Below are 15,998 nucleotides of genomic sequence, written 5' to 3'. Positions count from 1 at the left end.
ATGGTCTTTAAAGTTGACTATCAATTTTTGGCGCCGTTGCCGGGGACTGGTAGCATAGTTGTTTTTCTTTTTATTAAAAAAAAAATTCAAAAAAAAAAATTCGAAAAATAAAAAAGAAATAAAAAAAATATAGTTTCTATTTTTACTTTCCTTATCTCTTTTACCTCTCATTTTTGATTTTTCTTTTGATATTATTTGATCAGGAATCAAAGAAAAAAGTCTGGAACGATCAAACAGGGAATTGCTGGAAAAGGAATGCTGTAGAGGTTTGCTTTTAAAAAATTGCTGGAAAAAGTCTCTTTGGTAACCTCTAAACCTTTCTTATTTAGTTTGATTCCCAATTGGCAAAAAAAAAAAAAAAAAAAAAAAATGGTGATTGTTTGATTTTAAATTCAGCAAAAGTGTGAATGCATGCCTGATACACATACACAATTAATCCGCACATAGTAAGGGCAATCACCCCAACAAGATAAGAACTGGATTTCATCACCAGATTCTTGCCCAAATTAGGTGAATCAATTCTCACATAGCTATCACTCTAATTAAAATCAATTAGACGTTGGCCCCTAGGGACATTCGAGCTCAATAGGACGAAGATCACCGAAAGCTGCACCAATTTCGCTCTGTGGCTCAGTTGATGTCTAGGCAAGCTTTGTCCCAAGGGAGACAGTTCATCTGTTCGAGGCAAGTGGGTTTTAAGTGGGACCTTTGCAAACGCATCGTGACCCCTCCACTTACCTGGGAGCTTACCTGGTCAACTCAGTTCATTAGACCGGATTGGAGGCTTAGGTGCCCTCTTCAAACCAGTTAGGAGCTGTCTAGTGATTTTAGGGCAAACATGAGGAATTGATGTATTTTTCTTTTAATGCATGCTTAACTGCACCTGATGCGTCTGGCTGAAGACGTTAAACTTAGCGCTTGTTGGGAGGCAACCCAATTCTCGTTGGTTATTTTTGCATATTTTTTTGTCGCATTTTTTTTATTTTCTTAACAGGATCCCTCATATTACTGATGCAACTACGGTAAAATGCTTTTATCCTCCATATGCATCATATTTTCGTCCAAAATAAAAAAATATATAAAACAATAAAAATAATAATATAATATTCAAAAAAAAAATTTCATCAAAAAAAAAAAAAAACATTGAGGACAATGTCTGATCTAGGTTGGGGGGTATAGGATTCGAATTTTTGAAGAAATTTTTTCGCATTTTCACATTTTTAAGTGAATTGGCAAAAAAAAAAAAAAAAAAAACCTAATTTCTATGCCTTAGTGCTGAAATGATAATCACACAAAGTATATAAAATCTAAAAAGCCCAATAACTAGTCAGGAGTAAGTCAATTTGAGTTCTTTTTATTTATTCTTTTAGCGAGTTGTAAGATAATTTTTACTTTGGAATTTCACAACACACATGGCCTGCACTTCTAAGAATTAGGTTCAACATTATGTTGCTGAGTCTAGAGCAACCTTGAGTCCTGATGAATCATTCCTATCTAATTCACTATTATCCCATATTTATTGTTAAAAAAAAAAAAGAGTGAATTTAGTCAGGTACATCGAAAAGGGCTACCTATCGTCAAAGGTCAGCGGGCTTGTAATGAGGAACCCGAGCATAGGTCCGTAGGGGAGTCTTGATGCCTAACACCTTATGCCATCTGGTGTGGGAGTGTTGACTGAATGCTCATTACATGGAGAAATCATTACAAGAGTAAAAGTGCGTAATTTATAAATCTCAAAAAAAAAAAGAGAAAAAGAAAAAGAAAAAAAAATAAATATAATATTGACCTTGAAAAAGACGATAGTGTGAAAGCCATCGTTGTAAAAATTCGAGTAAACTGGAATATTACAGATAAAGCCGATGAGGTATTAAAGTAAACATCCACAACTCTCGAAATCCTGCAAGGTAGGATGATTTTGAATCAGTGATTAGGTCTTATCTGACCAATTCTTGGAAACTACTAGTTTTAGCAGTATTTTGGAGAATCTAAAGCCTTAGCCTGTGTATGGTCCAGACATCACCGAGCACCCAAGTATAAATTAGCCTTACAACTCTCTAACGGAAACTTAATGACTTCAACTTAAGTTGCATCTTGACCTAGGATTTGGGCTGACTTAGTAATTAAAACTTTGTGTACTTTTGAAATTCTTGGCATTAATGCATTTGAAATTAGATTTTATAAAATAATAAAATAAATTTTTTTCGACACAGTTTGTGGGTATCTGAGCCGGAAACCCTCACGAGACAAAAACTCGTCCACTAGGGCCACCTAGGGGTTTAAAGCCTTATTGCATACGGTAAATGCAATCGCGATTCCAGCGAAAGTGAGTTAATTTTTTTTATTTTGCTCGAGGACTAGCAAAATGTAGGTTGGGGGGTGTGATAAGTGCTAAATAATGCATAAATTAATATCTTATTCATAGCACTTATCATTATGTTAATTCACATATTTTATAAATTTAACTAAAAAAAATATATTTTCCTTCATCCTTTCATTTTAAATAAATTATTCAAGTTAGATTCTTTTATTATTGGTTGAGTCTAATGGATGCAGGTCGAATCAAATTCATCTGGGATGACCCCTGAACCCAAATCGCATGCACCCCATGAATTGGATCTTTCCAACCAATTAGAGTCGAGCCCAATTTTCTTTTCCAACATTGAGCTCATCCCGAACAAATTCATTTCACGAATCTCGGTGCATCCCGTTCATGAGCCATATCCTGCCGAATCATCTTCCTCTTCCCAGCTTATATCCCCTTCATTACCGTTCAACAAATCCCACGCATATCCCACGAACAAACAAAGAAATCCCAGCCTATCCGCCGCGTTCAAGGCTTCAAGCTACAACCAGTTCATTCCCAATCCGTGAACGCGTCCCAGCATCCCACGGTTAGCCATGAGCTTTTACCACGAAATCCATCCCATGTCCGCAAGCTTCCCAGCTTCAAACAAAGCCAGTGCTCCATCCTCTTCCACGTAACCAACCGAATGCCCATGAATCTAGCCTTCATCGCCCATGGATAAAGCCAGGCTTCCGCTCATCTCATGCATGCCTTCCTCCCCTTCATCCACATCGAGTTCATCTTTATCCCATCTCCCAACCAACTTCAGTTCTCATCCACGAATTCCTCCCAGCCGACCGTCATCTTTTCTCCCAAATAAATCCCAATCCTTCCTCTCAACTCCCGGATCAACTCCATTCAGCCGCGTCCAACTTCTCATCCACGTTGATATATGATCTTATCTTGATCCCATCCGAAGCATCGTCAACCTCCCAGACTTCACGGAAACAACAATCCTCACAGCTCATGAATCTGTTTCTCCCTCCCGTTTGCAGATCAAGCCAGCCTTCATCTCCGCGGATCCGATCTTTATCCCAACCGTGAACACCATCCCCTGTTTCCCAACCGAGAACACCATCTCACGTTTGATCCCAGCTGCCATATCATCCACGGATCATTCCGTTCGCGATGGCGTTCAACGCATCCTCAGTTTCACGTTCAATCTGTTCCGACTTCATCCTCATCTCATGCCCATCTCCCGGATTTCCAGCTAACGGCAGCACTTCCAAACTCTTCCAGCATCTCCTCTTAACCGTGAACATAATCCTCTGTATCTCGTTCGCATCTTTCCCAACTCCCGAATGAGAACCAGCCATCACGATGCATCCTCTTCCCCTGTTCTGAAACAAAGCTAACAATCAACCAAATCCAAGCTCATCCCCCAGCTCAATCCCATCTTCCCCGTGATCCGTGAGCTCCAACCATTCCCCTGTTCCGAGATCTTCTCACATAACCATCAACCGAATCATCCCAGCATCCAAACCAACCGAGATCCTTCTTTCTCCCATGGGATAAGCACCAAATCCAGCAGGACTTCATCTTTTGGATCAGCTTCCTCGGCTTCATCCATCCGAGCTTCACGGCGTCCGTTCTCAGCACCTCCAACGCGTCCGAGATCCCCTCCACGGAATCCCCTGTTTCGGAACCACTCCCAGCCGAGATCCGATCCTCTCAACCTTTTGAAATCCTCCCACGTTCGCCCATTCGCAGGAAATCCTCCCAACGTCCCAGCCGTTCTTCCGTTCTCAGCTGCTCAACCGAAGTTCAGTTTCATCCCGGGATATGCTCAACATCATCACCTTCTTCCGCGTCATCCAGCTCTTCGGATCAAAGCCAGCATGCCACGCGTTTGGATCACTCGTTTCCCCTGCATCCACGGAACAGGAAGCCGTTCCTTAACCTTATCTTCCCATTCGGAAGAGGTGCTGGTGAAGCTATAAAAGGAGGGAGCTATCTTCCTTCGGCCCCATCGAATCTCCTCAGAGGCCAAACCCCCCCACCGGGGTGGGGGGTTTTCCCTATCATCTCATCACAGGCGGAGTCCCACGAAAACAGAAAAGGGGAGAGAGAGAACTTTTGGGTATTTCAGGAATGAATAGAAGTTCAAGAGGGAGAGGAAGCCGGCGAAAGGAAGAGATGGAAGCCTGCTGCTGTGCTGCTGCTGCCGTCTCCAACTCCATACTGGGCTGATCTTCTCTAGGGCTGGATGCAGCCCTAACAAAGGAATACGGGTTTTATATTTTATTTTATGTTCTTGGAGTTGTATGAACCTATTGTTTTTAATGGGAATCTTCTTTTGAATCATATTTAATTTCTGTGATTTTAAGTATGATGTTCGTACAACTGTTCTTCATGATCACTAGGTAAATATAAGATAGTCCATGCTTAGGGAAGATGCGATGTGCTACCACCTTAGATTAGGGTAGACATTTCATGCCAACCGAAGATGGATTATGCCCAAATTACTTTTGTGAATTTTTATTTAAATGCTTATTAGGCTTGTAGCCAATTTGCATGTTTATCCAAGAATAAATTAAAATATAAATAACCCTTGTTCCGATGTTAGTGGTGAATTCTGTGCCCTAGGTTCTCCTAAACTGATATCCCTTTAATTGCATTTTCTTTTATTGAATTGTTTAGTTTAATAGTCTTCACAAATTCATCATTTTAAATATTTTTATTTTTAAGAAAAATAACTATACCCCAATCCCTGTGGATCGATACCCGTAATCACTATCCTACCAGATACGTGCTATTGCGTGGTCTTTAAAGTTGACTATCAGTCGCCTCGGCTTGCGCCAGCCTTGGCCGACCAACGAGCGGAATTTCCTGAGGCTTGACGGCCCTCGGATGCCTGGCTAGCCCGATGATCATCCCGGGAGCAGACTAGCCGGAAGCCCCGACCGGTCGCCTCGGCTTGCGCCAGCCTTGGCCGACCAACGAGTGGAAGGTCCCGAGGCTCGGCCCTCGGATGCCAGGCTAACCCGATGACCATCCCGGGAGCAGACTAGCCTGAAGCCCCGACCAGTTGCCTCGGCATGCGCCTGCCTTGGTCGACCAACGAGTGGAATTTCCTGAGGCCTAACCCTCGGACGCCTGGCTTGGCGCCGGAAGAATTTCCTGAGGCCTAACCCTCGGATGCCTGGCTTAGCGCCGGAAGAATTTCCTGAGGCCTAACCCTCGGATGCCTGGCTTGGCGCCGGAAGAATTTCCTGAGGCCTAACCCTCGGATGCCTGGCTTAGCGCCGGAAGAATTTCCTGAGGGCTAACCCTCGGATGCCTGGCTTAGCGCCGGAAGAGTTTCCTGAGGCCTAACCCTCGGATGCCTGGCTTAGCGCCGGAAGAATTTTCCGAGGCCTAACCCTCGGATGCCTGGCTTAGCGCCGGAAGAATTTTCCGAGGCCCAACCCTCGGATGCCTGGCTTAGCGCCGGAAGAGTTTCCTGAGGCCTAACCCTCGGATGCCTGGCCTAGCGCCGGAAGAATTTCGGGAGCCAGGAGTCAGCAAGACGCTACCGAGAGTTAAAAGAAAAAGAAGGACGAAGGCGAGATGAAGAAACATTCAACTTGCATTAATTTTCATTGTTTCAAGGCCGAGGCCCATACAATTTGGCAAAACCCCGGTATACAAAAAAAAAAGAGAAGACAACGAAAGGTACAAGAGGTCAGCTTGGAGGAACTCCCGGGTCGGGAACGTCGGGCTCGTCCGCAGGAGGTAGGGAAGCAGCAGGAGAACCAGCAGGCAATGGCGCCGGAGAGGAGTCGAGAAGGGAAATCTCGCTCAGGTCAACTTCGGGGTACTTAGCCGACACCCTTGCCAGGCCCTCCTCGAAGCCTAAGATAAAGGCTTCGGCCCCCGCGTCCGACGCGTCACGGACAAACTCGTCGGACTGACGATAGGTCTGTACTGCCTCCGACATATCATGAGCGAACTCGGCGGACTGGCGATAAGCCTCTACCGCCTGACGCCCGATTTCCGCACTCCTCTCGGCCAGCGCCGCCTCTGCCCGCTCCATAATCTGGGCTTTCGCCTCCAAGACCTTCGCCACAATCCGGCCTTCCGCCTCGGTGGAGACCCTCAGCAGCTCAGCCCGAGCCTCCTTGTGCTTCGCTTCGGCAGCAATGCGAGCAGCCTCAGCCTCCGTCAGGCGCGAATGAAGCTCCTGATCGCTCGCACGGGACTTCTCCAAGGCCGACTCCAATTCGCCCAGCTTAGCTTCAAGAGACCGGATTCGGTTGCGGGCGTTGTCGGCTGACCGCTGGGCCTTCTCCCACCTCTCCCGGTAGTCGGCAGCCTTCCGGGACTGCTTCTCGGCCCGCTCATCCGCCTTCTTGACCTCGCCCTCGAGACCCGAGGCAAGCTCCTGAGCCTCCAACAGTTGCCTCTCGAGGGCAGCAAAGCCGAGTGCCCGCTCTTCGGCCTCCCGGAGCCTCGCCTCGAAGTCCCCGGTTGTCCTGCCTGCCACAGCCTGGCCTCCCTTTTCCACTGCTTTCAGCCGGTCCTCGGCCTTCGCCAGAAGCCCCGCCTGTTCCTTGTAGCACTCCTCCAGACGGATCATGTACTGGGCGAGCTAAGAAATAGGAAAAATAAGGGAGTCAGGCGGAGAACAACAGAGCCAATAAATGGTGAAAAGCGGCCAGAAGAACACTCACCGACATGAGACAGACACAGCTGGCAGCCCCAACGTCAGAGACCTCCAACTCCCGGACCCGCCGACGGTCCTTCTCCAGCAGCACTGTTTCGATGAGATTTCGGGCGCCATCGGTAGTGAAGGCAGACCCCGATTTCTCTCCAGAGCCGGACGGTGGTTCTGCAGCCTTACCCCTATCCATCGCCTGGGGAAGAGTCCGGCCGATCGCGCTCGGGGCGGGGGTCACCCCAGGAATTGATAGGGTCCCGCTCGGTCGGGGCCTCGGCGCGTCCCTCCTCGAGTCATCAGGAGCCGACCGAGTCGAAGGCCGGGTCGGGGACCGATCACGTCCGACCCGTCCGTCTCGGGCAGGCTCGGATGATACCTCCGGAGTAGCTGCAATCTTACCACCGGAGGGCTGATACAGCGTCAGCTGCCGGTCCGTGCCCACGACGTCTCCCTGATCGGTGGGCCCGGACTCGTCGGTCGGCGTCGGAGGCACCTCCTTACGGGACTTCTTCGCCGGTGGGGCCCCGCTCGGAAGAGCTCGTTTCCTCCTCTGGGCTGCTTCCAGCAGGGACGCCCTACCAACAGCCTTTGTCTTCACCGACCGCATGACGTCGTCGATCTCTGCAAAAAGGACGGGATAGTCGGAGACGGAGAAACCAAAGGAAAGAACGGGACGAAAGAAGGGAAAAAGTCAAGAAAGAATCGGTGGCGGACTCACGGTCGGTGGGGACCGAGCTCAGACCGACATTCACCAAAGTATCCTCGGAAATAAGGCGGGCCACCGGGGGGAGCTGGCCCTCGGCAACCAACCCCTTCAAGGCGGCCAAGCCATCGGACTCCTCCCTTGACAGTCTCGATAGGCCGATCGGAGACTTCATCGGGGTCTCCCAGGTCGCCCTGATTTCCCAAGAGGGATCTGCATCAACAAAAAAGAAGCGCTCCTTCCATTTGTGAATGGAGGTAGGAGCCTCCTTGACAAGGCCGCATCCTCGCCGCGCTGCGAAGCACCACCACCCTTTGTCCTGGGGGTGGCCGCTCAGGCTGTAGAACTCCCAAAAAACATTCAGGGTGGCGGGGATCTCGTGCATACGGCAGAGAACCTGGAAGACCGTCAGGGCCCGCCACGAGTTCGGCACCAGTTGCGTCGGTGCCACTCTTAAACCCCGTAGCACCTGCATGACCAAGTCCGAAGGGGGAAAGCGGAACCCGGCCTGGAGAATGCCCTCATTGATGGCGATCTTCCCTGGAGGAGGATGGGACATCCTCTCCTCAGGCCCCGGGAGCGTGGCGTTGCAGGCCTCGGGAAGGTGGTACCGAGCCACGAGTCTGTCTAAGTCTGTGGCGACCAGCTCCGACTTAATTTGGTCTGCCCTCACTTCGCCCATTCCTAATGGCCAATAAACCTACGGTCAGGACGGGGACAGGAAGGGGGGAAAGACCGGAGCGACTGGAGTACACTAGTATAAGAGGGGAAAGTATGGAGAGCCCTAAGCAGAAGAATGGGGAAAACTCACCGGAAAAGAGGTAAGAACGGCTCCGAGAGCGCCAAAGGAGAAACGAGCGAACAGTCCGACGGCAGCAACAGCAGCGCAAAGGGGAAACTTGAAAATATCTGTAAAGAAGAAGACGGACGGGGAAAGGCCCCCGATTAAATAGGCGGAAAGGCAAGTGACGCCTCAATGACGCCAGAGGACGCCTGGCTGCCGAAGGGTCGCTCGCGCCCCAAAGGCGAATCGACACCATTAAGGAAGGATGTCCGCCGAAATCCTCAGACTGCCGGGTCAGCAATAACCGCCATACGCCATAAAAAGGGCGGGGAGCTCGAAGCGCGCGCGCCTCTCCGAGGAACGGCGGCAATCCCGAAACATCACTCCCTTCACCTGTTCCCCTTCTGGTTCCAGGCTCGGAAGTGGGGGGCTACTGTTACGGGGGAAATAAGCCGCCATGCCCCACGTGACCGGCACGCGCGCCCAGGAAGACTACGGCTGCCCTTTGATCCAGCAATCCGACCCCGAGTCGGATATCCTCGGCTCCGCAGCCCGACCCCGAGTCGGCTGCCCTTTGATCCAGCAATCCGACCCCGAGTCGGATATCCTCGGCTCCGCAGCCCGACCCCGAGTCGGCTGCCCTTTGATCCAGCAATCCGACCCCGAGTCGGATATCCTCGGCTCCGCAGCCCGACCCCGAGTCGGCTGCCCCTTGATCCAGCGCTCCGACCCCGAGTCGGAGATCTCTTGATAACGACAGGCTATTCCCCAGAGGCACGCCGCGGCCTCCTGCTCCACTACTCCCTGCAACGGCCGTATCCGATGCTGCTCCACGATCTCCTGCATCAGCCGTACAAAGCGGAGCCCCACTATGCCCTGACGTGGCCGTACCCGGTGCTGCTCCACGACGCCCTGTAACGGCCATGTCAGTGGCCACACCATCGTGCCCCACGATAACGAACCCCCCTGAGAGACCCCCCAGCCAGGTATATATGCGGCTGGGGGGAGAAAGGGGGGAGGTGAGCAATATCTCCCAGAGCACTCTCTTACTTGCGATTATCACCTCTCCTCCTCCTCCAATCTCCTCTGACTTGACCGTCGGAGGGCCATCACCACCCTGGTGGTGGTGCAAGGCTTGTTTGCAGGTTTCTTGGCGGAAGGTGGAGCGCAGTCAACACCAACCAAGACAACTCAGACGGAACCCCGTTCACACCGCAGTGCCAATCGTTCTCGGTTTGGACCACCAGCAACAATTATGATATTATTTAGTGGCATATTAGTTAAATACCATAAGACCAGTTCTAGTTCCCAATACTTCAAATTAGATGTTGTAGAATACAAATTTATAGCGGCATTTACAATAAAGTACCACCAATAGAAAACACTTATTAGAAGATAGCAGTATTTATATTATAATGCAGTAAAAAAAGGCTTTTTAATGGCACACAATAAGAAATGCCCCAAGCAATTTGCTGCCAAACAGATTAACTACACATGTCTTAATTTATTGGTTCAAAAATATATTTCAGGATAAATGTTGTGCATTACTGATAGCAATTGTAGCATAAAATCTATAAGGGAGTTTAATTGTTTATAGCTTGGTATAGTTGGATAAGTATACATTTCCTCACCTCATTGATTGAAATATTTCAAGAGAAATATTATAAATTATCAATATTAGTCGTAGAAAACTAATTAGCTGATAGATTTGATAAATGAGTGCAAAAGGATATAGTCTTGTTGGGCTAAGGTTTAAGTATTTCAAATGTACAAAACTTTGGTGCATCAACAATTTTTTATGCTTCTACAAGAAGGGAAGTTGATTCCTATGGTGAAATGTTTTGTATATAAAAACATACTTGAAACAACACCATTTGTAGAGCACAACTATTAAAATATTAAGATATCAGAAACAAAATAGTTACTCAACTAGTATGTATTGTTTACTTCTACATTATACTGCCAATAGATTCTATGGATGCTTGATCTTGTTGTTGTCCAAATTCTGCTCGATCATGTTCTGATGATTTGGAGGTGTGGAGGGCGCAGATCAACTTGCTCGGTTCACAGTAGTGCAAGATGGAGTGCCAACTACCATGGAGAATCATAGATCTGCACACAAAGAGAAGATAAAGGCCTGCAGGGGTGGCTTCGGTCGAACCTCCTCCGATGCTTAAGTTAGGCAGTGCTTTGAAATAATAGTGTGAAATAGCACCAGAAGATATAAAAAAAGCATTAAAGTAGAGTAATCTTTCTGAATCGTTAAACCTTGACTGCTTGTCTTAGAATACTCAGCCTAAAGTGCTCAATATGGAAGCTCGGCTTAGAATGCTTGGTATAGGAGGTCAGTATGGCTCTAGTCAGTAGATGTGCATCTCAGTCTTCAGAGATTCGTATCTTGGTCTCCAAGGGTGCATGGACTAGAAGTGCAGATTGGGAGCTCGACATGGCTCTGGTCAGCAGTTGCACATTTCGATCTCTAAGAACTCGCTTCGTGATCTCCGAGGATACACAGACTGGGAGTTTGGCCTAGCTCTGGTCGGTGGTTGTGCATCTTAGTCTCCAAGACTCGCATCCTAATCTCTAAGGATGCACGGACTAAGAGCTCGGCCTAGGCAGTCGAGCATCACGGTCTTCAAAACTCGCATTCTGGTCTCCAAGGATGTACAGATTGGAAGCACAGACTGAGAGGTCAACTTGGGAGCTCGTCATGGATTTGGTCGATAGTCACATGTCTGGATCTCTAGGGACTCACATTCCAGTGTCCAAGGATGCGCGGACTGAGAGCATGGATTGAGAGCTCGGCATAGCTCTAGTCGGCAATCACGCATCCTAGTCTCCAAGGACTCCCTTCTTGGTCTCCAAGGATGCGGGGATTGGGAGCACGAAATGGGAGCTTGGCATAGCTCTAGTTGGCGGTCATATGTCCTGGTCTCTAGGGACATGCATCCTGGTCTATAAGAATGTGTGGATTGGAAGCTTGGCTTGGGAGCTCGACATAGCTCTAGTCGGTGGTCGTGCATCTCGATCTTCAAGGACTTGCGTCCTAGTCTCTAAGGATGTGCAGATTGCGAGCTTGGTTGGGAGCTCGACGTAACTCTGACCGGCAGTCGCGTGTCCTAGTCTCTAGGGACTCGCATCCTGGTCTTCGAGGATGCGGGTCTTGTACACGCGATGCTTGGATCTCAGTTGGCATACAAGGGTGGCCTCCAAGGATGTGCACCCGAGTCTCGAAGGACATGCATCCCATCTGGAGAGAAGATAGCATGTGGAGACGGCCGTAGCAGAGGAGGCAAATACAGAGGTAGCTATGAGAACTTGAAAGCCTCTCCATTAAAACCTCTCTCCATAAGAGCTTGAAAGCCTCTTCTTGAGAGCTTCTCACCATCTGTGCTTGGGAGTCTCTCGCCATTCCTCCACCCCTCCCATTTTGGAGTCCTTTGCTCTTATTTATAGAGAAGGAAGCGTGGATCCATTATGATTTGAAGGCGAAAATCAAGGGATTGCTGTAACTTCCTTCCTTATCTATATTCAAATCTATCGTAATATCCTTCATTGTTTAGATCCCGCCAAGATTTCAAAATTTTTCAATTCAAATCTTTTCTAAATGCTCGCCATGTGTCGACCCTTGATGGGCGGATTAGATTTGGGCCACATCAGATCTCATTCCCTTCAACAAGATAGGAAACATTTTCCATTGTTCGGTGCCTTCCAGGTGCATAGCTTTAGCATACAAAATTCCCTTCATCTGTTTTGAGTGTTTTCTTTGAAATCTGCACTAATGACATGTGTACCAACGATAAGATGCCACCATATGAATGTTGCTCAAAATGTCCTGAGGAAATTCTAGGGTTCATGAGTGGCAAGCTTTTATGCTCAATGTGTAGGAATGAGGAATCAACATTGGCAACCAGGTAGCCCACACTGATCAAACTATCAAGCCCATAGCTAATTCCATGTTTTTACCTTTTCTTTATGTTCCCTTTTCTAACCTTAACCAATCATTTGTCAGTGTGCTTTGCTACAAAGCAACTCCATTGGATAAATTTGAAGTGTATACCTCTGTTTTCAAGATGAGGTCTCTTGAAATAACTTATTGGTGACAAATTACAGCTATTCATGTTAGCCTCTGCAAATTTAATAACAGGCTGCTTCAGCTCCCTCTCAAGTAGAACTTAAGTGTTCTTAATTCCCAGACCACTTCGTTGTACAATCACTCATTATCGCAAAAAATTGAATGCAAACTTGCATCGGTGCAGTGAACTAGAAGTTATCTACCTCCCTCTGCTCACCATTCTGCTACAGAGAAATGATGTCGATTCATGATGAAACAAACCAGGTCAGGTTTGTGTTATATTAGAAACATGCTTAGAGAGTATTCTGAAGGCCATCAGAACCTACCTTCTTGGAAGTTTGCTTTCAAACACATTTTGAGAAATTTTATCTATAATTTATTTCAATAGGAATTGTTTCCAACACATCCACAAATGCATAGGCGGAACGGAGTATCTTCTGCGTCAATGTCAGTAAAACAAATTTTCAATACATAAGCTGTGGTGGTTATACCATGTAGCCAAAAGAATCATCAGAAACTATGCACCGGTGGCACCATTTCCTCACCTGGATCAAGATCCTGATCATAGCGAGCAGGCTACAGGTTCTAAAAAGGAAGAAAAAGTCAAAATAATGATGAATCCTATCACTTCTCACTTAAATGTTCTCATAAAAAAGTCAATTATTTAACAGCAACCATCGTTCATACTGTCGTGGCAATTAAAAACCAGTGTGATATAGTGCATGAGGATTCATTCAGTTCAAAACCTAATTGGTGATCAGGTGCAAATGCTCTAAGCAAAGGAAGAGGTTAATAATCTTAACCTGGAGGCGATCCTGTTCCTCCATTCTTGTTTTTCTTTTTTATTGAAGGAATCTTTACTAACTTAAGCATCATCGGAGGGCCTAGCTGGAACCAATCCAGCGAGCCTTCACCATTTATTTGTTATCTCGCAAATCCACGGGGGTGTTATATATTAGTGTTTCAGGATCCGGCCGGCAACACATGCAACCAAGTGAATTCTATTCAATATTCCATGGCCGAGTCTTTCTTTTCTTTTAACTATTTTATGCTCAATCTATTTTCTCTGGTCCGCTCAGCCCAAAAGGTGGCACAAAAAAACCAAAAAAATCTTTCAGCTATCAGAAATCCTTGGCCAGCCTCCTCTAATGCAGAGTACGGATAGAAATTAATGAATGAATTCAAGGGATATATCCAATTCATCGCAAGGTAATAGAAATTTCACTGAACATGTGCATTTAATCTTCTCTGTTCTTTTAGAAGGAATAGAGCATATGCATTCACCAACACTCGTGCGTTGTGTGTTTTTTGTCATTGTAACAGTCGAATACCTCCTTGAAGATGTGAATAAAGTGTAAACAAACCCCTATGAAATCTAAAGTCTCTAACAACTGGTGGAAAGTAGGATGTCGTAGCTCTTCAAAGAGGGGAGGGTGCAGGGGCGAGTTCAGGTGCCGGGGAAGGAGCTTGCCGGATGTCAGGATCAGCGAAGATGCGTTCAGCGATCGCTGCATTCGCAGCATCAGTCGGGTGGTATGCATCCCAAAACACGTACTCAGAGCGGTTGCTGCAAAGCCTCGAGTTAGGCAGGCATAGGCCGCCAACGGTGGTATCCACATTGCAGCATGATGTCGTTGAAACCTTGAATCCTAAGCAACAGGAAGAAAAAATTTCATACATAACTTAAAAATGCATTCAGAACTCCATGAACTCGGTGGAAAAGGCTAGCTCATGTTATCATGAGTCTGCTCGACTACTTCACGTACCATAGCGTCCTGGGTTGTTGATGAGATCCAAGACAATGTCATAGGAATCAGCCAAAGTCATCTGGGCACCGGGCAGCTTAGCATTGAGAGCAACGAGAAGCTTCGTCACACGTGAATTGAAATCCAGCGCATACTGATTCACTTCCTCCAGGCATTCCCCAGTCCCTGACCTCACCCTCTGAGAAGGGATGCAACCCATTGGCCCCAGTCCATGGAACACCACCTTCCTTGCCCCGAGCCCGTAAAGCCTCTTCAGAGACACAACACAAACACATTGCAGTTAAGGATTATCAGATGCCATTTGTAAGTCAGCCTGATAGCTTAATTGCCCAGTTTTAGTGTCATGTGTTGGTAAATTGGGTATTACCCTTAGCTGCCCATTTATGGTGAGAATCAAGAGCTCTAGGAACTCGTTGTCTGTGTATAACTGACCGTCGGCTAAGAAGGGCTGCAGGAAATTGTTAAGATAGTCGTTGCTACCTACAAAGGAAGAAGAAAACTTGAAGAATACATTGGATTTCAGGTTAAGAATGTAACTCACGTTGGTTATGATGTAAGAAGTTTAAGATTGCCATACCAAAGCCAACGTAGTAGACTGCCTCATTGCATAGCTTTTCAGAAGCCTCTTTGCCAATTTTACGTGTGATCGCAGCCTTGGTCTTCTCAAAACAAGTTATTTGATCATCAAAAGAGAGCTTCTGGATCTGCAGTACCGCATCAAAGTTATGGGCGTCGAACAAAGTAAGCAACAATAACATGCATGAGAAAATGAGAATATTTTGAGGAAAAGATGTTGGTACAAAGTATAGTCCAGTCTCATTGAGAATGCCAGCTCCTCCTGATGCAAAGTTGACACCACGGAGGATAGCATCATCATTCATTGACAAGGAAAGATATGGTGGTGGTGATGGAATCCCAAGCTTAGCAGCTACATTTCCATAGCATGAAACTTTGTTAGTTAAGTCATTTGACTGCTAAGGTGCTCGTTGAGGTTCTAAATGACTTACATATAATGTCTCCCATCGTTCTTCCATTGGTGAACCTCCCAGTGGGCTGTCCATTTAAGTAATCAACTCCATACCAAGGGTAGTTCGACTTTGCGAGTGAGTACCGGAGAAAATTGTTGTTGCCGACGTCGGTTAAGGAGTCCCCAAACACAAATTGGACTGTCGAGCTCGCTGCAGTGACCATGGCAATGGAGATGGTGAGAGTGAGAGCAATGATCACGGTCGCCATAAGAGCTGCCATCTTTTCTTTCTTTTTTCCTTGTTTCTTTTCTAGGCCTGGCCTTTGGGGTGGTGGGTTGCCTGTGGTGATGGGGTTTTATAGCTTGCTTGGTGCCGTGAAGTCATGCTCATTTCAACAAGTTTGGCTTTTCTCTGAGCGTTTATTTTCCGTTCCTTGGTGGAGAGATTCCAGCAAATATCATTCGTATAAGCAAAGAGAGGAGAATTGGAAGGCAACAGCCTGGATTTAGAGAATGGAGAGCAGGGTGGTGGGTGCAGTTGTTGAGGATTTTTGCTAAAAGTTGGCTTGTTTGATTTAATCTCGATTATAGTTTATTATAGAATGTTCCAGGAGAGCAAAGGTCTCATACGAGCAAATTGTACCAAACTCAAGATTTTACTCACATCTCTTTTATGTGAAGCCATTCCTAAACTATTTTTTTTTATTTTAATTTTATTTT

The 15,998-nt window shown here is 46.8% G+C and overlaps 1 protein-coding gene across 1 annotated transcript; it reads right to left on the bottom strand.

Moving 5' to 3' along the window:
* Positions 1-13,707: 13,707 nt before the first annotated feature.
* Positions 13,708-15,629, bottom strand: LOC103721129 (GDSL esterase/lipase At5g37690). Its single transcript, XM_008811193.4, has 6 exons — positions 15,319-15,629; positions 15,112-15,239; positions 14,889-15,015; positions 14,679-14,791; positions 14,312-14,561; positions 13,708-14,194 (listed from the first exon to the last, which is right to left on the bottom strand). The coding sequence occupies exons 1-6, from the start codon at positions 15,557-15,559 to the stop codon at positions 13,965-13,967; spliced, it is 1,089 nt and encodes a 362-aa protein (XP_008809415.2). The 5' UTR covers positions 15,560-15,629; the 3' UTR covers positions 13,708-13,964.
* Positions 15,630-15,998: the final 369 nt, after the last annotated feature.

This window comes from Phoenix dactylifera, chromosome 8 (assembly GCF_009389715.1).
Source record: "Phoenix dactylifera cultivar Barhee BC4 chromosome 8, palm_55x_up_171113_PBpolish2nd_filt_p, whole genome shotgun sequence".
NCBI classification, from domain to species: Eukaryota; Viridiplantae; Streptophyta; class Magnoliopsida; order Arecales; family Arecaceae; genus Phoenix; species Phoenix dactylifera.
Note: the sequence above shows the minus strand (reverse complement) of the source record. Positions and strands in the feature narration are given on the sequence as shown.

Excerpts from the sequence above, each read along its gene's own strand:
- LOC103721129 (XM_008811193.4), bottom strand. The coding sequence starts at position 15,559 with ATGGCAGCTCTTATGGCGACCGTGATCATTGCTCTCACTCTCACCATC. Across the intron at positions 15,240-15,318 it reads AACGATGGGAGACATTATAT|CTGCTAAGCTTGGGATTCCA; the intron begins GTAAGTCATTTA and ends ATGGAAATGTAG. Across the intron at positions 14,792-14,888 it reads AGTCTACTACGTTGGCTTTG|GTAGCAACGACTATCTTAAC; the intron begins GTATGGCAATCT and ends CTTCCTTTGTAG.